At 43.9% G+C, this 26,069-nt stretch overlaps 1 protein-coding gene across 1 annotated transcript in view; it reads left to right on the forward strand.

The window, feature by feature from the left end:
- Matn2 (matrilin 2) overlaps positions 1 to 26,069 on the forward strand; it is a 138,143-nt gene that overhangs the window by 88,967 nt on the left and 23,107 nt on the right. The window contains exons 7-10 of the mRNA XM_032914335.1: positions 12,399 to 12,521; positions 15,877 to 15,999; positions 22,647 to 22,769; positions 23,002 to 23,124. Coding sequence (XP_032770226.1) covers positions 12,399 to 12,521; positions 15,877 to 15,999; positions 22,647 to 22,769; positions 23,002 to 23,124 — 492 coding nt within the window. The remainder of the gene's footprint in view (positions 1 to 12,398; positions 12,522 to 15,876; positions 16,000 to 22,646; positions 22,770 to 23,001; positions 23,125 to 26,069) is intronic.

Consider the following 26,069-nt stretch of genomic DNA (forward strand, 5'->3'; position numbering starts at 1 on the left):
CTGTATTTGAGTAGGCAGAGACAAGCAGATTTCTGTGAGTTTGAGGTTTGCCTGGTCTACAGGGTGAGTTCAGGAGAAACCCTGTCTCTGAAAAACAAAATAAATAAATAAGGTCATGGGGGAAAGCAAAGGAATAAACAAACAACAACAACTGCCTAAGAAAGACCTGAATAGACCACAGCAATAGACGTGTGAATGTCACGATCCCTCATCCATAGACAAAGAACTACAGGCAACTCAGGAATGCCGAGGCGTAAGAACAAATCTTCCCCAGGGGCGAGCCCTACTTGGTTATCTAATACCAAATGGTGAGCCCTGAAATCATCCACATAATGGCCACACTAAATGGACTCAGCAAGATACGTGCCTGTGCACATGCGTGTGTGTGTGTGTGTATGTGTGCTCGAGAGTGTGCATGCACATGCACATGCATGCTCTTGCTAAAGAAAAAGAGGCTTTGAATTTGAATTTGAAAAGGAGGGAAGTGGGTGTGGGAATAAGAAAGGTTGGAAGGAGGAAGGAAGAGGGGATGATGTAATTATATTTTAATTTTTAAAATTAAAAACAAGGAAATCTCAGTACTCCAGAGTCAGAAGCAGGTGGATAGGTGGATCTCTGGGAAGACACCCTGTGTTGAGGTCCAGAAGTCACCCATAAAACACATGAACACTGACTGATCTCAGTCAGACAGGGATGGTTTATTGAATGCACACCCTAAAGACTGATCAATCAGGGCCGTAACTCAGACTTTGGGCCTGAGACTATGACCAGAACATTTTTTTAGGACTGGCTCATAACAAAAAAAAAGCAAAAACCACAGTGAGCTCATACATAGGTGCAGGAAGTGCTGCCCAGTGGTCAGCTCTGACTCACGCCATCTTAGATGTAACAGTTCACACTGACCTTTAATTTGATGGGTCCTACATAAAGCTTCATGGAATTTCTTAAGATTAATAAACCTTATACAAGATAGGTGATCAGCATGGCCTTGCTCTGACTCAGGTCATTTTTCTGTGTCAATGACTGGCAGACATATTACAACAGCAATATGAAATAGATGGCAAGCATGGAACAAAATGGCTACAGCTATGTTGGGGGTCGTGGTGGTCTCAACACCCTGGTCTACATAGTGAGTTCTAGGACAGCCAAAGATACATGGTGAGACCCTCTGAAAAAAAGAAAGAAAGGAAGGAAGGAAGGAAGGAAGAAAGAAAGAAAGAAAGGAAGGAAGGAAGGAAGGAAGAAAGAAAGAAAGAAAGAAAGAGAGAGAGAGAGAAAGAAAGAGGAACGAAGGAAATCAATAAATTTCTAGCCAGACTCACTAGGAGAAAAAGGAGAGAGCAGATGGAAACTCCCACTATTAGAAATGTGCGTATTGTTGGGGTCTAGGAGTCACCTCACAAACCACAGTCTCAGTCAGACAGGGAGAGTTTGTTAAGCATTTGTCCGAGAACTGGTTACTAGGGCCACAGACCACACTTGTGACCTCCAGCCAAAATCCTACATAGCTTTTAAGCCTGAAACCCACAAACATCAATCCAAGATATTTCACCAATCACAATTTAGGCATGGAGGATTTCCTGAGGAACATGTCTTTGTTGTACACTTATCCTGTTTCCAGTGGTTGGGGTATTCAACTGTGGCAGGAGACTTGCTTTGCCTGACACTCACGACTTAACTTGCCAATCAGAATGTCACACACTCAGGTACATGATCCTTCCTGTCAAGTAGAATGTCAATCCCCAAGGAAGTCTTGGGAAACAGGAAACGTAAAACTTAAAACTTGACCCCTCCTCAAATGGAAGTCCCTATTCCAAGTGGCTTCTTATATTGGTGCAGGCGTTTCTCTTATGTTGGGGTCCATCCCAGGGACAACTTATCATTCACAGGTGCAGGAAGTTCTGCCCAGGCAGTTGGTTTGGGTCCAAGCTTGGTACAAAGCAGTCTTGAATGACCTCTACTGTGCTTGCGTCCAGGAACATCAAAGCACAGAACATAACAGAATATGTAATCAACTCAAGCATGAGAAAGTTTCCTAGTAACATTAGTAAGACCGTAAAATGGTTGGCTAGACAGGCAGCAGTTACCCAGGCCTTTGCAGATATCACTATTGATCCATGGAAAGGAAAAATAGCACACAAAATATATGAATGATAAGTTATATGTTATGGACAAATCCCTTGAAGGACACAAACTACTACAGTTTTTTTGAAGAAGAAATAGGTAATCTGAATAGTCCTTTGTCTCTTAAACTTTATCTCTTAAACTGTGTCTCATAAATTTTAATTTATGCCTTAAACCTTTACACAAAGAAAATTTTAGATCTAGTTGACTTAACTACTGAACTCTACCTTTTATTTGAGCAATAACTAATGCTAATTCTCTACAAGTGATCCCTCAAAATTAATAAGGAAATATATTTCAGATCATTCCCAAGCCAGCATTACTCTGATGCTCAAACCAAAATAAACTGTAAGAAAAATTTATACACAAATATTCCTCATCAAATATATGCAAAACAGTTCTTTAGCCATTTGCAACAAATTAATAATACACAAAAAGCGCAATGTGTTACAGGATATTCAATCACACTGTGAACCCCAAGATTGTGTTATTTACTAGAAAAACCTGTTTCTAGTGGTGTGGCTCAGCCCTTAACACACATCTTTAATCCTAAACAATGAGGGTTAAGTTACTTTGTAGAAGGATGCACCCATGTTTGAAAGTAATGTCTAATTGAGTGGCAGAAAAAGTGATGAATCAGAGAAAGATTTGGCAGGACAGGATATGCCCAAGTATCAAGAGAACAGAGAGCAAAGAGCAGTGACTTAGAGAGCAGTGCAGAGAGAAAGGGCAGTGTTACTGGCCCATTCAGCTGAGATGGATTGCAGAGGGAGCACAAGCTAGACACAGGTGAAGACAGTGAGTCAGAGAATGCACAGGAGCCGAAGGTTAGAATTTGTTGCCAAAGTCAGTATGAGGCCAAGCAGAGCAATTCAGGAAAAGCCAGATTGAATCAGTCAGCTTGAAAAGGAGTTGGAGCTAGAACAGCTGAGTTGAACCAGCCAGCCAGAGATCAGAAAGAACTAGAAAAGCTGAGCTTATTCAGCAGTAAGTCTCAGAGGCTGACAACATGCTAGGCCTAATCAGATTATGGAAACTAGAAGCTTCCAGGAGTAGGCTGAGGTTAGCAGACAGAGGTAGTCAGCCTCAGACACAGAGAGGACAATTTCTTCAGGGGAAGAAAAGTTACTTTTATGGCGATACATCATAACCATGTGGAATTTAGCCCAGAAATTCAAGGTTGCGTTAATATTCAACATTTAATCAACCTGATGTACGGTATTAACAAGCTAAAAGAAAACAGATTAGCCGTTTCATTAGATGCAGAAAAAAGGACAGATAAAAAATGATACTCAGCTGTGATTAATAAAGAGCTTTCTGTAAACTAGAAGTGAAAGTAAGTGCATCCGTGCTTAGGTAAGAAAGCAGGGGCGGGATGAACTGAGAGACCTTGCTGGACAGCCAGTCTGCTGACTCAGTGAGCTTCAGGTTCAGGGAGAGACTCTGTCTCAAAAATAAAGTTGGGAGTAATTAAGGAAAGCATCTGAGATTGACCTCTGACCTCCACACACATGTGCACATACACCCCCACACACGTGCACCCACACAGACCACACACAGTATGCATACATAATATACAAAAGGTGCCTTAATGAAACATTACCAATTACTTTATTTAACAGCGGAAGCTTGAATTATTTCTTTATAAGCTCAGGAACAAAGCAAGCGCAATGGCTCATTAAGGGAAAGTGATTGCTGCCAGACCTGTGACCTGAGTTTAGTTCATCACGAGCTCAGTCTCCATGATGGAGGGAAACGACTTTCAGAAATTGTCTTCTAACCCCCACAGGCATGCTGCGGCATGCACACATGCACGTGCACACAAAGAGATGGAGATCATAAATTAAAGAGAATGACTGCTCTGAAATCTTCTATTTAACACTCTCCTGGAAGTTCTATTGAGGGAAATAGGAAAGAAAATATAGAAATAAGTAGATGACACATATATTGACAGTGTCTTAGGGTTTCCTGCTGTGAGCAGACACCGTGACCGAGGCAACTCTTAGAAGGACAACATTTAAATGCGGCTGACTCACAGGTTCAGAGGTTCAGTCCCTTATCAATAAGGGAGGAGCACGGTGGCATCCGGTAGGCAGAGGAACTGAGAGTCCTACATCTTCAACTGAAGGCTGCTAGCAGAATACTGACTTGAAGGCATCTAGGGTGAGGGTCTTAAGCCCATGCCTAGAGTGACACACCTACTCCAACAAGGCCACACCTCCTAATAGTGCCACTCCCTGGGCCAAGCATATACAAACCATCACAGACAGGAAGAATTTAAATTGTCAACATTGTCGTCTACATAGATAATCTAATCAATTTTTATAAACCTATTAAAAACTATTAACTAAACGTAAGTTTGCTTAAGTTCTACTTAAGTCTAAACTTAAGTTATACAAACTTAAGTTTGTATAAGATGAATTCATAAAAACTTGCAATATACAATCAAACTTTAAACTAAAAATGTTCAACAACACCAACTGTGAACAAATTTTAGAGTAGACATGAAATAGCTATATAGTCAAAAAGTACAAAATATTGCTAAGAAAAACTGAAGATAACTTAATTAGCTAGATATAGTATGTTCATGGAGAGGAAGACTATAGAGTATGAACTGTGCAAATATGGACATACAGAAAATAGGACAGAAGTGTTAAAGAAAGTAAGCCACAAATATAGTGTGAAATGACTTGTTTAAATAAAGTTGTCAAGGCACTTCAACGTGGAAAGGTTAATATCATCAACAAATACAGACTTATCTTTTAAAAGATTTATTCTTATCTTTTTAATAATGTGTGTGTGTGTGTGTGTGTGTGTGTGTGTGTGTGTGTGTGTGTGTGATACGTATGCATATATACGTGTAGAGACCCGAAGAGATCACTGGGATTCTCTGGAGCTAGAGTTATGGGACATGAGCCACCCTACATACATATTAGGATCCAAATCCAGGTCCTCTGAAAGAGCAGTAACCACTGAGCCATTTCTCCAGCCCCAAGCAGTCATTATCTTTTTTTTTTTTTTTTTGGAGCTGGGCATCAAACCCAGGGCCTTGTGCTTGCTAGGCAAGCGCTCTACCACTGAGCTAAATCCCCAACCCCCACAGTCATTATCTTGATTGTAGTTATGGGTTCATAGGAGTAATACATATGTCAAAACTTATTAAATTATTCACCAAAAATATGTAGGGTTGGACCAGTTGCTCTTTTTTTTTTTTTTTTGAGAATTTCATGCATGAGTACTAGATTTCTACCCCTCCACTTCCTCCACTTCCTCTCAAAGTCATGACTAGTCTTCTTTTTTAACTATTTTTAAGCTATTTCATAGCTCTGTAGTTTTCTTTTTTTTTAAGATTTTATTTTGTGTGTGTGAATTTCACATTATGCACCCCAATCTCACTCATCTCTCCCTTCATCATACCTGCCCTCTACCCTTGCAACCTCCCCATAACAGAGGGGAAAAAATCTTGTTCTGGAAGCTGTAGTGTGTCACAGTGTGTCTGTTCCATAGTATATCCTTTTGTCCACATTTCTTTGCTTGCAAACGTCCATTGCAAGGACTCGTTGGTCTGGTCCGAGGCCTCTGGCTTCTGTTACACTAACCGTACTGAGTCCTTACACCTGAACTCCTCTCAGAGTTCCTGTTGTTGCGCTATGTCATGGACATCCTGTAGTGTTGGATCTGTAGGATCAGCCCCTTCAAGTAGTCCAGTAATTCACTGATGGGGTAGATGTCGGGGTGGGCCAACTCAAAGCCTTGGAGCTGGGCCTAAGAACTATCTAGGCTACTCAGCCCTCAGTTCTCCCACATCCATACCACCAGGGTGAGCTCCCCTACCCTGCCCTGCCCTGCCTGATCTATCCAATGCCACAGCCAGCAAGGGGCAGGGCCAGCTCTCTCATTCTCACACCCTAGGTCACTGGGTCAGCTCTGCTCTGTTGCCCAGGTGAGGTACAGGGCCCACTTTCCAGAGTGTTGCAACCAATGAGGGACAGGGGCAGTTCTCCCTCTCTCATGGCCTCCAGGCCAGCTCTCCTACTCTGATGACCTTGGGGCCAGCTCTCCTGCCTGCCTTAGGTGGCACAGAGTGAAAAGGAAGCATCTCTCTCATCACCACCACCACACAGCAGACAAGTGGCAAGGCTCCATGCTCACACTCTGGGGCTGGTATTCTTCTTTAACTATTATTATTAGTCTCTCTCTCTCTCTCTCTCTCTCTCTCTCTCTCTCTCTCTCTCTCTCTCTGTGTGTGTGTGTGTGTGTGTGTGTGTTGTGAAGTGTGATGTGTGATGTGTGATATGTATATGTATGTATAAATACAAGTTGCTGAGTTTATTTGGTCTGGTACATGTGTTTGAGTGTTTAGGGCTGACCACTTAGGACAACCTATCAGGGGTTCTTCCCTGGAGAAGACTGATTCTCCCTCTCTCAGCAGCCAATAATTAATTGCCTATAGCTCTTCATCCAGTGGTAGGGGTGAGATTTCCCCTTCCACATTAGTATGTTGTCTTACTTAGGGTTTCTATTGCACCAATGAAACATGGCCAAAAGCAAACTGGAGAGGAAAGGGTTTATTCAGCGCATACTTCCACAATACTGTTCAACTCTGAAGAAAGTCAGGACAGGACCTCAATCCAGGCAGGAACCTGAGGACAGGAGCTGATGCAGCAGCCATGGAAGGGTGCTGCTTACTGGTTTGGTTCCCATGGCTGGATCAACATTCTTTCTTGTAGAACCCAGGACTACCAACCCAGGAATGATACCACCCACGATGGGCTGGGCCCTTCCCCCTTGATCACTGATTGAGAAAATGTCCTACAGCTGGATCTCATGGAGGAAATTGCCTCAACTGGGCCCCTTCCTGTCTGATGACTTCTGTCATGTTGACACAAAACCAACCAGTATACATGTCAACTGGTGCTGTCATTTTACTGGTCTTGTTTAGGCAACTGTATGGTTGAGATTTCATGAGTGTAGTAGCTTCCTTGTTATACAGAGAGGAGACTATCTTATAGAACTTCTTCCTTTCCATTTTGTATCCCTTTGACCTCCTTTTTTTGTCTTATTGCTCTGGCTAGGACTTTGAGTACTATATTGAATACGTAGGGAGAGAGTGGACAGCCTTGTCTAGTCCTTGATTTTAGTGTGATTGCTTCAAGTTTCTCTCCATTTAATTTAATGTTGGCTACTGGTTTGCTGTATATTGCTTTTACTATGTTTAGGTATGGACCTTGAATTCCTAATCTTTCCAAGACTTTTATCATGAAGAGGTGTTGAATTTTGTCAAATGCTTTCTCAGCTTCTAATGAGATGAACATGTATTTTTTTTTCTCTTGAGGTTGTTTATATAGTGGATTACATTTATGGACTTCCGTATATTGAACCATCCTTGCATTCCTGGGATGAAGCCTACTTGATCATGGTGAATGATTGTTTTGCTGTGTTCTTGGATTCAGTTTGGGAGAATTTTATTGAGTATTTTTGCATCAATATTCATGAGGGAAATTGGTCTGAAGTTCTCTTTCTTTGTAGGAACTTTGTGTGGTTTAGGTATAAGCATAATTGTGGCTTCAAAAAAAGAACTTGGTAGTGTTTCTTCTGTTTCTATTTTGTGGAAGAGTTTGAAGAGTATTGGTATTAGGTCATCTTTGAAGGTCTGATAGAATTCTGAACTAAACCTATCTGGTCCTGAGTTGGGTTTTTTTGTTGTCGTTGTTGTTGTTTGTTTGTTTGTTTTTGTTTTTTTGTTTTGTTTTGTTTTTTGGTTGGGAGATTTTAATGACTGCTTCTATTTCTTTAAAGGTTATGGGGCTGTTTAGATGGTTTATCTGATCCTGATTTAACTTTGGTACCTGGTATCTGTCTAGAAAATTGTCCATTTCATCCAGATTTTCGAGTTTCATTGTGTATAGGATTTTGTAGTAGGATCTGATAATTTTTTTGAATTTCCTCAGTTTCTGTTCTTATGTCTGTCTCCCTTTTCATTTCTGATTTTGTTAATTCGGATACACTCTCTGTGCCCTCTGGTTAGTCTGACTAAGTTTATATCTATCTTGTTGATTTTCTCAAAGAACCAGCTCCTGGTTTTGATTCTTTGTATATTTCTTTTTGTTTCTGCTTGGTTGATTTCAGCACTGATTTTGATTATTCCCTGCCGTATACTCCCTTTTGGTGTATTTGCTTCTTTTTGTTCTGGGCATTCAGGTGTGCTGTCAAGCTGTTAGTGCATGCGCTCAGTCTTAGTCAGGGTTTCTATTCCTGCACAAACATCATTACCAAAAACAAGTTGGGGAGGAAAGGGTTTATTTGGCTTACACTTCCACACTGCTGTTTATCAGCAAAGGAAATCAAGACTGGAACTCAAGCAGGGAAGGAAGCAGGAGCTGATGCAAAGACCATGGAGGGATGTTTCTTACTGGCTTACTTCCCCTGACTTGCTCAGCTTGCTCTCTTATAGAACCCAAGACTACCAGCCCAGTGACAGCACCACCCATAATCAGCTGGGTCCTCTCCTCAGATCACTAGTTGAGAAAATGCCTTACAGCTGAGTCTCATAGAGGCATTTGCTCAACTGAGGGTCCTTTCTCTGTGATAACTTCAGCTTGTGTCAAGTTGACACACAAAACCAGCCAGTATACTCTCCTCAGTTTCTTTTTGGAGGCACTCATAGCTATGAGTTTCCTCTTAGCACTGCTTTCATTGTGTCCCATAAATTTGGATATGTTGTTCCTTCATTTCATTAAATTATTAAAAGTCTTAGTTTCTTTATTTCTTCCTTGACCAAGTTATCATTGAGTAGAGAGTTGTTTAGCTTCCATGTGTATGTGGTCTTTCTGTCGTTTTTGTTGTTTTTTTAAGACCAGCCTTAGTCCGTGGTGATCTGATAGGGTGCATGGGATTATTTCAATCTTTTTGTATCTGTTGAGGCCTGTTTTGTGATTGATTATATGGTTAATTTTGGATAAGGTACCATGAGGTGCTGAGAAGAAGGTATATTCTTTTGTTTTTGGATGAAATGTTCTATAGATATCTGTTAAATCCATTTGGTTCATAACTTCTGTTAGTTTCACTGTGTCTCTGTTTAGTTTCTGTTTCCACAATCTGTCCATTGATGAGAATGGGGTGTTGAAGTCTCCCACTATTATAGTGTGTGGTGCAATGTATACTTAGAGATTTATGAATGCGGTGCCTTTGCATTTGGACCATAGATATTCAGAATTGAAAAATTCATCTTGATAGATTTTTCTACTGATGAGGAGTGTAAAGTGTCCTTCCTTATCTTTTTTGGTAACTTTTGGTTGAAAGTTGATTTTATTTGATATTAGAATGCCTACTCCAGCTCGTTTTTTTGGGACTATTTGTTTGGATTTTTTTTTCCAGCCTTTTACTCTGAGGTAGTGTCTGTCTTCGTCACTGAGGTATGTTTCCTGTATGCAGCAAAATGCTGAGTCCTGTTTACATAGCCAGTCAGTTAATCTATGTCTTTTTATTGGGGAATTGAGTCTACTGATATTGAGAGATATTAAGGAATAGTGATTGTTTTTTCCTGTTATTTTTGTTGTTACAAGTGGAATTATGTTTGTGTGGCTATCTTTTTTGGAGGTTGTTGACAAAAGACTACTTTCTTGCTTTTTCTAGGGTGTAGTTTCCCTCGTGTTGGAGTTTTCCATCTAGGGCTCATTTTGTAGAAAGATATTATGTAAATTTTGTTTTGTCATAGAATATCTTGGTTTCTCCATCTTTGATAATTGAGAGTTTTGCTGAATATAGTAGCCTGGGCTGGCATTTGTGTTCTAGCTTTCATAGTCTCTGTTGAAGTCTGGTGTGATTCTGATAGGTCTGCCTTTATATGTTACTTGACCTTTTCCCCCTTACTGCTTTTAATATGCTTTCTTTGTTTTGTACATTTGGTGTTTTGACTCTTATGTGATGGGCAGAATTTCTTTTCTGGTCCAATCTATTTGGAGTTCTGCAGACTTCTTGTATGTTCATTGGCATCTCTTTCTTTAGGTTAGGGAAGTTTTCTTCTATAATTTTGTTGAAGATATTTACTGGACCTTTAAGTTGTGAATCTTCACTCTCTTCTATACCTATTATCCTTAGGTTTGATATTTTCTTTGTGTTCCTGGATGTTTTGAGTTAGGAGTTGCATTTTCTTTGACTATTGTGTCAATGTTTTCCATGGTATCTTCTGCCCCTGAGATTCTCTCTTCTATCTCTTGTATTCTGTTGGTGATGCTTGGGTCTATGACTCCTGATCTCTTTCCTAGGTTTTCTATCTCCAGGGTTGTCTCTCTTTGTGATTTCTTTATTGTTTCTATTTCTATTTTTAGATCCTGGATGGTTTTGCTTAATTCTTTCACCTGTTCCGTTGTGTTTTCCTAGAACTCTTTAAGGCATTCTTGTGTTTCCTCTTTAAGGGCACCTATTTGTTTACCTATGCTGTCCTGTATTTCTTTAAGGCAGTTATTTATGTCCTTCTTAAAGTCCTCTATCATTGTGAGATGTGATTTTAAATCTATATCTTGCTTTTCTGGTGTGCTGGGATACCCAGGACTTGCTGAGGTTGGAGAACTAGGTTCTGGTGATGCCAAGTAGCCTTGGTTTCTGTTGCTTACGTTCTTGTACTTGCCTCTCACCATCTGGTTATCTGTTAATATTAGTTGGTCTTGCTCTCTCTGACTGGAGCTTGTCCCTCCTGTGGGCCTGTGAGCCTGTGATCTTAGGTGTGAGAGCACTACTGGGAGACCAGCTCTTTCTGGGCAGGATTAGCGTCTGGAGTGCTGTCGGACAGCCTTAGCTCTGGGCACAGATGAAGACTGAAAGGATCCTGTCGACCAGGCTTGTTTTAAAGCCAGAGATCCACCTCCACCTTCACCTCCTGAATGCCAGGACTAAAGATGTGCACCAGTGCTGATGGCAAAATAAAGTTTCCTGGGTTTTTGTTTTGGTTTGGTTTTTTGTTGTTGTTTTTGTTTTTGTTCTTCTTGTTGTTGTTGTTGTTGTTTTGTTTGCAAGACAGGGTTTCACTGTGTAGTCCTTGCTTTCCTGGAATTCTCTCTGTAGAGCAGGCTGGCCTTGAACTCAGAGATTCACCCTCCTGTGCCTCTTGAGTGCTGGGATTAAAGGTGATGGGCTATCACTGCTCAGCTGAGTTTTAAATTCAGAATATTTCTGTCTTTTCCCTTCTAGACTCTATGTTTCCTAGAATTTGATTATTTAGTTCAGTGTATAAAGCATTTAAGTGGTTTAGAGTTTGATTTGGGAAAGTTTTCATCTATTTAATTGCATAAATTCAATTAAATGCTCAGCTATTCTCTCTCCTTAGCTTGTAACACAGTAAACAAAATCTGGTTCGGTTTTTTTTTTTTTTTTTTGGCATATGTATGTGAGTTTATATGTATGAGCACTTATGTTGGGGTGGGGTGTGCACGCACATATTTGTGCATATATGTAAAGGCCAGAGTTTGACCTGGGGTACCTTCCATGATCCTTGTCCACCTTATACATCAAATCGAGATCTGAACCCAGAGCTTGCCAATTTGGCTAATCTTGAAGCATGCATGCTCTGGGGATCACCTATCTTGCCTCTGAGTTCTGGGATTACAGGTGGGCATTTATGTTGGTACTGGTATTCTGAACTCCCAATACTCAGGAGCAGATACTTTAGGCACTGAGTCATATTCCCAAGCCTATAAAACATTTACCTCCTTTTTTTGGTGCTGTTCAGTCTTGGCAGGCTGTGTCACTTCTTTACCACTGAAGTATTTCCTCAGACCAACGTGTGTGTGTGTGTGTGTGTGTGTGTGTGTGTGTGTGTGTGTGTGTGCTTTGTTTTGTTTTCTTTTGAGACCAAATGTCACTATATAGTCTTGGTTGGCCTTGAACACACAGAAATCTGCCTGCCTTTGCCGCCTAAGAGCTGGGAATAAAGTTGTGCCGCTATGTCCCGCCCCAATGTAGATTTAAGTCCAGTGGCTTTTATGGGAACCAACTCAAGGAATGTGCATGTTCACAAATTCCTCTTATATATAAATATTTTATAGAATCAAATGTCAAAAAGATCTTTGAGATGAGGACATAATATCTAGAAATGTTTTTGTCTTTGTTTGTTTGTTTGTTTGTTTTGAAGAGGCTCTTCTGGGTCAAAATTATAAGTTCTGTACTTTATACCCTTGGGGAAAATAGAGACCAAATAGAAAACCAAAGAACCCTTGGTTTTCATGCCTAGCCATATTGACTTATTCATGATTCCCAAGACCTTGCTTTCTTTCCAGAGATAGACTACTGTGCCTCCTCAGATCATGGATGTCAGCATGAGTGTGTCAATGCCCAGACATCTGCTTTCTGCCGCTGCCTAAAAGGCTTCATGCTAAATCCAGACAGGAAAACCTGCCGAAGTAAGTGGTCCTGTCCTATTCCTCCAAGTGTTCCTGTCAGCTTTCCTTTCTTGGCAGACCTTTTGCTTCTTGTGTTTGTTTGTTTATTTATTTGTTTATTTATTTATTTATTGTTCTTTTTTTAAAAGATTTATTTATCTCTGTACCTGTCTTCAGACACACCAGAAGCAGGCATCATATCTTATTACAGATGGTTTCGATCCACCATGTGGTTGCTGGGATTTGAACTCTGGACCTCTGGAAGAGCAGTCAGTGCTCTTAACCCCTGAGCCATCTCTCCAGCCCCAGCATTTTGTATTTGTAATGGATGTTTGTGTTTATTAACATCATTCTGTTCTTATTTTCCTTTGCCTCAGCAGAACCTTTTGTGGGACATTTTTCTAGAGATTGAATAGACTGAGTCTGGTCCCGAGATTTGCTTACCAACTCAGTCCATGCTGAAGCTGCTCCTTGAAATGAGGGTGCACACCCCTACACCCCTGTCACATGCTCCTACAAACAGGAGAAAAAAGACATAGAGATGTGACATCAAAGGAGCTGGTTTCTTCAAGTTTTACTAGATGGGGCACTTGATGACAGCTGAGTGTGGGGACATTAAGGCTCTGTTCTCTTTGATAGGAAGGAAAGAGGAGGGTGATACACTCAGTCATTGCAGCCATTGTTTCAAAGGCAACAGAGCATGAGCAGGATGGGGGTGAGGAAGTCTATGACTCAGACGTCTGTCACCTGAAATACTGAGGGGTAGCCAGCCACTGGAGCATCTACTCCAAACCAGACCTCTAGACTACATCACTAATATCTGCAGATGCATATGCATACATACACACACATGCATACATACACACACATGCATACATACACACACACACACACACACACACACACACACACACACACACACACCAGATTCTTCCTGAAGGACACCAAAGTGAAAGTCCTACCAGGAAGAGGTGATTGCCCTTTTACATTACAGAATCCTCAACAGCTCAGAGTGCTTGGGTCGTGTGGGTTGAGTGCAGACTTGTGGAATAGATTATGTATGAAGGAATGAGTGATGGAGCTGCTCTGAGATACATTATCCTGGAGAAATTATAGTGTAAATGGAACTTCTTGATCTTTGTGATTTCCTCACCACAGCATTTGTAGAATTCCCCGGAACTTCTGATTAGTGATGTATATTTCCTTCCTTCCTTCCTCCCTCCCTCCTTCCCTTGCTGTTATTTTTGGTTTCGATTGTTTTAAGACAGACTCTGGCTATGTGGTACAGGCTGGCCTCAACATTACACATATATTTCTTTAACCTCTGAGGGCTGGGTTCTCCAGTGTGCACTACCATGCCTGCTAGGATGTCTCCCTGTGTATTGTGCCTGCTACTTCTTCCTAGCCTTCATGTGTTGCATGGCAAGACTGTACCATGTACTTCTGAAAAGCATTGTGGCTCATATGTGGAACTGAATCTAGACAAGTCCCATCCTGCTTATGGCACAGACTAAGTTCAACACTCTAGTGAATATTAAACTTTGTGTGGTTACAGAGCCCATATTTTGAAACTGAGCCTTCCTTATAAAAGATAATTCCTACCCCCAAACCTGGATAAAAACCCTTGAAACAGTCAAATATTATGAGAACCTGAATGAAGAGATTCAAACTGTGAGGACAATGAGGTGGAATATTTCCATTAGACCACACACCCCTTACACTTTGTTGGCGGGACAGCTTCATGACCTAGTTGCTCTCTTCTGCACTGCTGACACCTTTGCCTAGGGATGACTGAGGGGCTGACTACACTGTAGGAAATCAGTTGCTAGTGGGCTCCTATTAGTGGATGAGGGTTTCTAGGAGATAATTAAATCTGGTTCAGCACAGACAGGCATTATGAAAACATGCTTCCTGTGTTACTAATGGGGAAGAAATTGGCATGTAGCCATTAATAGAGACTTTGCTTGAGGTACTGCATCTCTTGCCAGTCCTCTAAGGTTCTTTAGACTCAAACCCTCCCTCCACACCTTGCTGGAGGATCCTGAAGAGGAGAAGCCTCTCAGGTAGCCATTGCACAGATCATCAAGGGACGTGTGCTGAGAAAACAGAAGGTAGGAGAGCTGCTTTAAGACCGCCACAAATAGTCCCTTTGGTAGGCCGTGGCCTCTGCCAGAGTCCCTAACGCTCATCCACATGTTTGATAATGACAGCTCCATTTCCTCTTCAGCTAGGTGCCCTGCTTTTATATCCAGGAAAAACAGATTTTTCCTAAGAGCTGGTGTCTTTGTTGGCCCATCTCCAATTCCTCCTCCTCCTCCTCCTCCTCCTCCTCCTCCTCCTCCTCCTCCTCCTCCTCCTTCTCATTACATTTTCTGTTGTCTTTGCTGGGAACTCAGGCCTGGATCTCTGAGATCTGCCTGTCAGAGCTGCCCTTAATGCTTGCATCATGGAGGTGGCGATGCCATCAGGGTCTGAGGTAGCAATTGCAGTGTGACCTGGATGTGGGTTGTGAGATTTCGGACTCTGGTACTCAGGTTGGGGCTCGTTATTGCTGGAATAACACCTTTTTTTTTTTTTTTTTTTTGGTTCTTTTTTTTCCGGAGCTGGGGAAACCCAGGGCCTTGCTTCCTAGGCAAGCACTCTACCACTGAGCTAAATCCCAACCCCTGGAATAACACCCTTAAAAGCCAGTGTGAATTTCCTAGTTAGCCCGAGCTATGAGTCTTGAGGTCCAGTCTGGGAACTGCCATCCACATCAGCTATGTCATTTGGGCAGGCTATTTTTACTTCTCTGGACCTGGAGTTCCTTAGTGAGGAGTTTAGATTCTCTGCTTCAACGTTTTTAACCTTTGTAGTAATTCTGGAGTTTCTTTCCCAAGTCATCTGACACCGTGACTTGATGTGTGGGGTTTCTCGTCATTCCTGTTTTCAGTCTGACCTTCTTCATTCTCCTTGAAGTCTTTATGAGTTGACATACATAAAGGGCATTATTTGACAATTCTGACATGTGACTTTGGCATACCAGACCCTACTAGATGAAGTTACATCCACTCACCTCCCTTTATACTGCTCCTCGGTTTATGGTTTAACCAGCAGTGCAGGGCACAGAAGGCATCAATAGCCTCACCTCATTTCTTGGCACTCAATTTCCTGATTCTTTTTTGCTGTATCTCCAGAGTGCAAACCCTTGAAGGCCAGCCCTCAGCAGCACTCACATTTACATTAGTATCTAGCTTAGGGCCTCACATTTGGCTGGCGAATGACTGACTGAATGATAATTCCTAGCTTGCAAGCTCTTTCTCCATGTGGGAACCCTGGAGCCCACCTAATAGCCTCACACAGTCTGAAGAGAGAGGTCTTCGCTTTCTCTCCTCAGGGATCAACTACTGTGCTCTGAACAAACCAGGCTGTGAGCACGAGTGTGTGAACACAGAGGAGGGTCACTACTGCCGCTGCCGTCGGGGGTACACTCTGGATCCCAATGGCAAGACCTGCAGCCGTGAGTGTGCACAGGGGAGTGGGTGCTGATGGAGTGGGGGCCATTTACAGTCCTTTGGGTTCATTAGCATCCATATCCTTCCAGAGTTTCTGGGTTTCCTGCAATTTGCAGGCCATCAAATGTCACTGTTAGTACTGCCCACTTTAAAGGTTGAGTTGTAATGATCAAGAGAATCCATATGGGGTCTAGAGAGGTGGATCAGTGGTTAAGAGTACTTGCTGCTCTTGTAGAAGATCCGGATTCTGTCCCCAGCATCTAGTGGCTCATAACTCTAATACCAGTTCCAGGGGATTCAACACCGTTTTCTGATTTCCATGGACACCAGACATACATATAATACACATACATACATACATACATACATACATACATACATACATACATACATGCACGCACACAGGCAAAATTCTGATACACATAAAATACATAAGTCTAAAAGAAATTTAAAGAGAGTATATGCTAAGTACAGTGGTACACACTTAACAGTCTTAGCACTCAGGAGGCTGAGGCAGAGGATGGTGAATTCAAGACTAGCATGGACTCTAGAGCAATATGTCATCTCAAAAAAATTGGAAGAGAACAAGATGGGTGTGGGGGATGGAAATAAATAAATGTGTAGGGTTTGTGGCAGTTTGAATATGTTTGGCCCATGGAGTGGCACTATTAGGAAGTGTGCCATTGTTGGAGGAAGTGTGTCATTTGCACATGGACTTCGAGACCCTCCTTCTAATTGTCTGGAAGCCGGTTTTTTCCTGGCTGCCTTCAGATCAAGATGTAACTCTCTCGGCTCCTCCAGAACCCTGTCTGCCTGGATGCTTCCGTGCTTCCTGCCATGGTGAAACTGTAAACCAGGCAAATTAAATGTTGTCCTTTATAAAAGTTGCCTTGGTGTGGTGTCTCTACATAACAATGGAAATCCAAATTAAGACAGAAAGCAGTACCAGGGACTAGAGTATCACTGTACAGGCCTGACCATGTTTTTGTTTGGAGGAATGTGGATTTGGGGACTTTGGATTTGGAAAGCCACGGAATGCTTTAAGTGGGACTTAATGGGCCATTCTAGTAGGACTATGGAAGACATTGGCATTGAGATGATTTGAACTCTGGAGATTGTTCTTACGATGTTTTAGTGAAGAATGTTGCTGCTTGTTGTCATTATCCGAACAGTCTACCTGAGGCTAAGGTAAAGAAATTTATATTTATTGCATTGACAAAGGAAATCTCAAAAAAGCCCAGTGTAGACTTTGCTCTCTGGTTTACTCTTATGAAGAGAATTTTGATCAAGCATAGCCAGCTTAAAACAGAAAAATACAAAATATATGGTTCAAAGAGTAAATGGGGTACCAGGAAGTGGAATGAAGCTAACTCCTGTGTTTGAGGATATTAAATGGAATTAAGGAAGTGGTGACCACTGGGCAAGGTTCCACCTAGCTAAACTTATATATTTGCAGTTGTATGAGGGAGGGTTATATCACTTTAGGTGTTATTACGACCTGGTTACTGTTTTCACTTGGACATAAATAAATAAGATGTCATTGTGTGTCAGATTAACACACAATGACAATTAACACACATTAATCCATCCCTTGTTAAAGGGACGGATTGCGATAGCTATTCTCAGTTTTCAACTTGATTAAGATCTACAATGAAAAGCTTAGGTTCAGGTATGATGGTACACACCTTTAATCCAGGAGACAGAGACAAGCAGATCTCTGAGCTCAAGGTCAGCCTGGTACAGAATAAGTTCCAGTTAAAGAAAAGCTTAAGTCCAGGTATGGTGGCACATGTCTTTAATCCTAGCATTCAGGAGACAGAGTCATGTAGATCTAATTCCAGGACAGCCATGCTTAAGCCATGAAGCAGTTGAAAAACAGAAATCTAGCAATACAATAAGGGGACCATGTTCCAGCCCTAGAAAGCAGCAGAACTTGGCAGCTTTAGCCATTTGGCCCTGGCTTTAGAGTCAAGAATAAGGGACGACTGGGGAAATTGAGGCTGGTTAGCTGGAGCTAAGAAATTAGCGGTGATTAAGAAGAGACCAGCATCTAGGAAGTGTTTTCTGAGAGCACAAGGAAGCTGTGTTCCAGAGATAGCCAAGGTTGTACCTTGTGTTGCAGCTGGACTTGGTAATGTTTAAGAATCACCCAGATGATATTGGTTTTGAAGGCATGAAGGGGGTCATGAAGAGCAGCTGAGGCTTGACACTGTGAGAGGCCAGGGAAGCCATTGGTGAAGGTGCAGCTTTAGATGGCCCAGAACTAAAAGGATCACACAAAGAAGTTGAGCCTTGGCACCATGAAGAGAGCCTTTGAGAGGCTATTGGTGAAGTCTAGTTGCAGCAGAAGATTCCAGCATATCGGAGATGCCAGCACCATGGGATGACCACCAAGAACAGCAATAGCAGTGGAGTGGAGTCAACCAGAGCCGGACTTCTTCAGAGAACAGAACTGGAGAAGTGGCCCAAGCCCTTTGGAGGAGCCCAGAGGATTATGTGTGGATCCTAGACATTGGAACAAGAATCTGTAAAGTTGAAGTTGCCTTGGATATCCCAAGATGTCGAAGATGTAAGAGCTGTGGGACCCCTGCTGAGGAAAGCTGCTAGCATGGAGTTGAGCCAGCCCAAGAGGAAGAAGTTTGTTGCTGTCAACAAAGATGAATAGAGTTGGACATTTGAAGAGCGATTTGACCTCAGACATGGTAACAAAGAGTTTGGAGTTTGCCCAGCCAGTTTTTTGTCTTATTTCAGCCCAGTATTTTCTCATTATGATGTTTTAGAATGGTAACATATAATGTTGGAGGTATGTGATCTGCTTTTTGATTTGATTTTACAGGAGATTACAGTTAAGTGATTAGACGAATGTTAGAAGAGACTTTGGACTTCTTACATTGTTGAGACTGTGATAGACTATGGGAACTTTTGAAGTTGAACTAAATGTATTTTGTATTAAGCTATGGCTAGGTATGGCTCCCATAGACTCATGTGTTGAACAAGCCTATGAGGGCTAAGACATAGAAAATGGTGGTTTGAATATGCTTGGCCCAGGGAGTGGCACTATTGGAGGTATGACCTTGTTAGAGGAGGTGTGCCCTTGTTGCAGGAGGTATGTCGCTTTGGATGTGGACTTTGAGACCCTCCTCCTAGATGCCTGGAAGCCAGTCTTCTGGCTGCCTTCAGGTCAAGATGTGGATCTCTCAGCTCCTCCAACACCCTGTCTGCCATGTTTCCTGCCATAATGAAATTGTAAGCCAGCCTCAATTAAATATTGCTCTTTATAAAAGTTGCCTTGATCATGGTCTCTCTTTACAGCCATGGAAATCCGAATTAAGATAGGGGTTGAGGGTGTAGCTAAGTCAGTAAGTTGAGCGGTAACTTTGCATGCACAAAGCTATTGGTTAGATTCCAGCAATAATAAAGCTGGGAGGAGGTGGCAGGGGTGGGAGGTGAAGAATGCAGGCTGCTTAGAACAGGGCTGCTGGCAGTTATTAGTCTTTGCTATTAAAAGCATTTGCTCAGTCAGATAGGCCCAAATTCAAATCTAAGCTCTGTTGCATTCTATAGATGTGACTCAGACAGGTTGTTCTCCAAGCTTTGATTGCATATTTTTAAAACTTAATAGCATTGATTCCTGAGATGGTTATGGGAAATAGTTGAGGCCATTTCGATCTCTTGGCCTAATGCCTGGTTTGTGATAAACATAATACTGAAGATAAAAGATAATAGTCCACATCACCAAGACTGTGAGAGTGACTAATGGCCAGGACCAGGTTGGGGCGAGAAGCCAAAAGGGGTGGACCTTGGCAAACTTTCAACTACCCAGGCTGATGTAAGGGAAAAACTGGGCAACATGGGAATTTTGTGAAGCCATTCCAATTTTTCCTTATATGAGACCCACAATAATCTTGGTGACACAAATACATGAGAAGTTTCAGGTCTTGTCAGCAGGGTGGCCCTCACTTTTCTTTTTTGAGGTACAGTCTTCACAGTCCCAAGCCAGCCAAGGCTAAGACCATGTGGGGGCTATGCTGGATACCAGGACCCCGACACACTGAGAGCTGGGGCTAGTGGCCCTGGCCTACATAAGTCATTCCTTTGTGCCTTGCACACGTATGCTATGCATCTGCTCAGCTCTGCAGATAGAAGACTGTGAGTGAGAACCATGTAGCTGTTGAACATCTGGACCCTTGACTGCCAGGAGGGGAAGTTTCACAGCTGAAGTATGAGATACAGAGCCAACCTGTGGGAACCTCATTCTCCTGTCTTCAGAAGGAAGGGGATTTGTTTTTCTAGGCATGATCCCAGAAGTCAAGGGACTTTTGAATGAAGAGGTTGATGCAAAAGTCAGCACTGTGCATACTTCCTTCTGGCTGTTGCTGGATCCTGTGCTAATGGGGAATAGAAGGAGATTTTCATTCAACAAGAAGATACCTGGTTAATGGAGGTGCCAAATCCTGCTGGCCCTGGTATTAATCTGCAACTTTGCTGAACCTACCTTAGGCATCAAAGAGTCCTAGACTCCCTGACTCTCCCAGCATGCCTTGGGGAATCTAGAAGAGCTTAGATATGAGACCAGAAAAGTTGGGGGGTCTTTATAGATGTGTCAACATTTAGAAAATATAAACCAAACTGCTTCTGTCCAGAAGTCCCCAGGGAAATTCATGGCGTTCTTAGAGAGCCCCAGACATAATGGCAGCCAACTCCTCTGAGGTACTCATTCCATGCAGACACAGTTGTGAGCACCTTCAACACCCTAGCTCTCACATGCTTCCCAACAATTCTGCCTGGTAAATGGCAGATCAGGACGTGAGCACGAGCCTATGGCTCCTGAGACCCCGAAAGAGTCTGCAGTAGCTATGGCTATCAGTGGACTATGCAGAAGGCACTAGTCCTCAGACATGCAGGGAGAAAAGACTTACTTCTGCGGGCTGTCATGAAGTCTTCAGTGTCTGTCTGGCCAGTGTCTGTCTGGCCAGTGAGATGTTCAGATGCCAGAAGAGGCCACACAGCAACTGAAGCTTTTTTTTCTGAATCTGGATGTCCTGATTAAGAGAGTTTTTTAAATTGACTTTTTAATTTTCAAATAGAAATGAATTACACAGTAATTCTCTCTAAGCACTACTTAGTATTAATAATAATAGCTTTTCATTAAGTGGTTGCCATATGCCAGCCACTGGAGGGCCTTAGGTGGATCAACTCCTCTGACTTTGCGTTATTACCAGTAAGTAATCACCAGGTGTCTAGGGGAGATAACCATTAGTAAACGGTTTTGCAAGCCAGGGGTCTGAGTTCTACATCCATTACCTAGGTAAGAGTGGAGATGTGTCACTATGCATTGTGGTCTCAGCACAGGGAGGGTAGAAACAGAACAGTGTAGGCTTGAGTTTTTTCAAAACCCATTTTGATAAAGGTTCTTAAATGCTTCAAGCCCCCTTCTAGCCCGCCAAGCAAAGGTAGGTGAGAAGAAAGGTTAATAGGAAACGGGAGAGGTGGAGCTGTTTAGAAGTAGTTCTTTGGGGTGATTCCAAACACAGATCAGTAGCAGCAATCCAGTCCAATCAGCAAACACCAAACACGAATCAGTAGCAGCGGCTCGATCCAGAGGAAACCCCAAGGCTCTGCCACATTAGCACGAGTCCCCTCAAGTGTCAGGAAGCAGGTGGAACACCATGAGAAGCTCTTTGGCTCTTTCCTATGAAGTCAGGACAAGGGAAGATCAGCAGAGACCTGCAAAGCGTTACAAGACGAGTTACCAGTGGGGGTTTGTTGGGTTCTGCTCATACTCTTCCCAAACATCACAGCGTCCTCCCACATGTCTGCTTCAGCAGAACATCCTCTCATACGACAGTTTCCAGAAGAACATCACATGACACAACTGAGTTTCCAAAGAAACCAGAAATTTCCACTTGAGAAAGGCTCCTGTTAGTCAGGCGGTCTAGCCTAACTGTTGGTCTCCAAGCTAGTAAGAGAGACCCTGTCTAAAGGAGGTAGACTACATTTCCTAAGAATGATAGAGTGGCCCCCACAAGCTCATAATGCGCTGCACCATACGTGAACACACAGAGTCAAGGGAGGCATAGAAAAGAAAAGGGACTGCCATCACCCCAGGGTCAGGAGGCCACAGTGCAGAGAGGCTAAGTGTGACCCACATCCATAGCAAGGATGTGGGAATCAGACCTGACCTAGTTTGCTTCTCTGCTGCTGGGATAAACTCCATGGCCAAAAGCAGTTTGTTTCGGTTTACACTTCCAGGGAACAGTGTGTGACTGAGGGAACTGAAGGCAGGAACTGAGGCAGAGACCACAGAGGAACTCTGCTTACTGCCTCACAACCAGGTTCACAGTCAGCTTGCTTCCTTATACCACTCAGGGCTACATTCCTGGAGGTGACACCATTCACAGTGGGCTCCGGTCAGCATCAAGGACGCAGCACACACAGGCCACTTTTGGGGGAGACAATTTCTCAGTTGAGATTCCCTCATCCCAGACGACTCTAGGTTTGTGTCACTGACAGGGAGCAAAGCCGATTTCTCAGCGAGCACAGTACCATCCCCGTGGCTGCTGTTGCCGCCAGGAAGGCTTTGCTTAGCCTTACTCAATGGCACGTGGGCACCTGAGTTCCTTTGTGTTTTTGGATTTTGTGACCGATGCAGGGGTGGACCACTGTGCACAGCAGGACCATGGCTGTGAGCAGCTGTGCCTGAACACGGAGGAGTCCTTTGTCTGCCAGTGCTCCGAAGGCTTCCTTATTAACGATGACCTCAAGACCTGCTCCAGTGAGTCCCCCTTTCACCTTTCTGCAGGGAAGGGTTCCCAACAGAGTGTATAGACAACGCAGAGAACAGCATGTTCTCCTCTGCCTCCTCTCTCTCCCCCACAGGGAGACTAAGGGGAAATCTGCTGGGGACCACATGTTTTCAAAGGCAGTAAATGTTACTTGTCGCCCATCACAACCCAGAAGGCTGGCTGACCCAGGCTCAGGAACCTCACTTGGCTTTGGTCTTACAGGGGCAGATTACTGCTTGCTGAGCAACCACGGTTGTGAATACTCCTGCGTCAACACCGACAAGTCCTTTGCCTGCCGATGTCCTGAAGGTCACGTGCTCCGAAGCGACGGGAAGACCTGTGCAAGTGAGTCTCATTATATCTGAGATCCTAGGACAGACAGGCTCAGCACCAGCTCTCATGGGTGCCAGTGGGCTGCTGACATGGGCATACCTGAGCGTCCTCCCTCAGGCTTCACTGGGACCCTGGTCATGTGTGGGCCTGTATCTCGAAGCCATTGGTGCTCTGCCCAAACTCCTGGAAATGGCCCTGCCTTGCCAGCATTAGGAAATAGGCCCTCAGTTTTGGCATGCTGCGGTGGTTTGAGTTGTGGTTTTTTCGAAGTTAGGTTCAAATTTGGTTGCCATTGTGATACATTGGAGACACAGAGTTTTTCCAAGGTGATTGTGCTGGTGGGACGGATTAATGCCTTTCTCGTAGGAGTGGGCTGACTATGGAGAATGAGTAAGTACAGCACGGGACCAGTCCCTCTGTCCCCACCTCTTTTGTACATAAGTCCTCACTGTGTTTTCCCACGATGAGATGAAGCAGGATGAAGTCCTAACTTCTTAAGCTTCTATTCTTCCAGGTCATTCTATCAGGTGCTAGGGTATAATCCAGAGCACAGACTACGACACTCTCAGCTCTACCCCTAGCCAGTCACCTGCGACCCACAGTACAGAGCTGGCTGACTGCCAGCTGGCTGTACACCAGGGGCTGAGCACTGTGCTAAGTACATGCTATCATCATACGCCAGGGACAGACCGATGGCTGCAGCTCAGACTCAGGGAAGAGGCCAAGATGGCCCTCTACTAAGTAGGGTCTCAATCTGTGTAGGACCCCAGTTAGCTCTGAAAGGGAGATATCTGAGAAATCCTTTGCTTTCCCTGAGCCCTGTCTGTCACCTTAGCACAAGGCCAGGTTGGCAGTGACATTATCTAGGTTTATGCTTCCTTATAGCTAGCTTTAACTCCTTTCTCCATTTAAACAAACAACCAAACAATAAGATTCCAGACTCTTTCACTGGACAGTCGTGGTACATGCTCTATCCCAGCATGAAGGCAGAGGGCAGAGGCAGGAGGATCTCCATGAGTTTGATGCCAGCCTGGTCTACAGAGCCAGTTCCAGGACAGCTAGGGCAACACAAAGAAACCCTCTCTGGAGAAGCCAAAGCTATTTAGGCTCCCTCGTCTCTTCGACTCATGAATGTTGTGCTTTCTGCCCGGCGCTCCTATTTCTACGTAGACCAAGATGAAGGGCTTAGAAAGGTTTGAGAGAAAGGTTCAAAATGGAAAAATGGAAGGAAAGACCACACATTGCTTTCCCCAGCCTTTCTGGTTGTAGGACCAAGTTCCTTGGCCACTGGCACAGCTGAGGGTGCCGCGGTCATCCCCCTGCTCTCTGTTCCCAGTTCACACGGGCAGATGAGCTGCCTGTACAGCTGTGCAGCCATAACTGCGCTTCCTGTGAGGAAATTGTTTCCCGGTTTGGGATGGATTCTTGGATCTTGGCAAGTAGGTTGTCCATGTTGCTGCTTGCTTGTTGATCTCTGCCCGGATGCCTTGCAGCCAACTCTAGTAGGGCCTGGGCACAGGGGGTGTAGGAAAAGGGTGGGTACGTTAAATACCATCTATACTTGCCTGCCTGCCAAAGCCGGATGTGAGGGGATTATGGGTGAATACTCCAGCATCTAGGGTTATTTCCCTCCTTTGTTTTCCTCGCTCTGATAAGCAGGAGCCGAGTGTGAGACGATGGCACGGCTTCCCGAAGCATGTGCAGACCCTTCCTTCATCCTCCTGCCTCTCGCCTAATCAGACTTTAGCTTTCACTGCCCTTAAACGTTGCCTGTTGTCTCAGTTAAAGTGTGTTTGTAACTGAGGGAATGGTGTCTAAATAAAGAGCCAACAAGCAAGTACAAGCGAGCTTTATGTCTGGTTGGGTGGTTCTGAGAACCTCAGAACACATGGGACAGGAGCGTTTTACCCACCAGAGCTGTTCCCCTAATTGAAGACTTTCTGTCTGCTCCGAAAGTGATTCCATGCAGCTGCTCCATCCTGTGATCAAAGCCTAGATTTTCACTGTGGTCACAGCTAATGGGCTTGGGATGACTGTGCCTCTGCCCCATGCCAGATGGCACAGAGCCAGAAAGCATGACTGTACCTCTTTAGTCCAGTCTGGTGGACTTTGTTGAAGTTAGCCAGTGTGGGCCAGGCCCCGCTCAACACACAAGGCGCTCCTCAGCCTTCAGACAACAGATGGTTGGAAGAGCCCATCACTCATCCTGGAAGGCCCTGACGTGTAGCTCTAAGTCCGAGTTCCTGGGTCAAAGCAGGTGCTGGCTGGCATGAAGCTACCGAGGGAAATGAGGAGCCCCTCTTCTTCCAGCCGCAGCTCAGGGGCCTCTTTCCCTCACTGTACAAAATCAGCACAGGGCCAAACAAGACTCCACAGGCACAGTGCGCACGGAGTACTCAGCCCGCAGCCTTCAAGCCCTTGGGAGGCAGAGGTCAGAGACCAGGCCTTACCTGGAGTTCCCAGGGCTCAGTCTAGCAAAGTGAAACGAGTGGGTTAGCGAGTGAGCAGAGACCGGCTCTCTCTCCTTTGACGCCACACTCAGTCTCCTGTAATGGCTCCCTACTGCCTGCCAGGAATAAAACTCAGTGACAATCCTTGATGAGCAGTGTGGGAGAGCCCCCTGCTCCACCGTGAAGGCCTTTCCCTCCCAGCTTCCTGTGCTTCAGCTAAAGTAGTCTCTGAACAAAGGCTGTTCTCTCTCCATTGAGGACCACCGCCCTTCCCCAGCCTTGCCCACCTTGCGCACAGAAAGCCAGCCTATCACCAGGGTGAGCCCCACGGAAACGTCCTCCTCCCTAACCACTGGGTGCCAAGCTCCTCCTCCCACCCCCGGACACCGTGTACACATGGGAGAATACACACAGAGTATACAGAGCATGGATCTGGGGTCCAAAGATCCAGATTCACATTTCTAACTTAGGCAAGAAAGCTGGCCCTCCTGTGTGTCTGATTGCTCA

This window comes from Rattus rattus, chromosome 1, assembly GCF_011064425.1.
Source record: "Rattus rattus isolate New Zealand chromosome 1, Rrattus_CSIRO_v1, whole genome shotgun sequence".
NCBI lineage: Eukaryota > Metazoa > Chordata > Mammalia > Rodentia > Muridae > Rattus > Rattus rattus.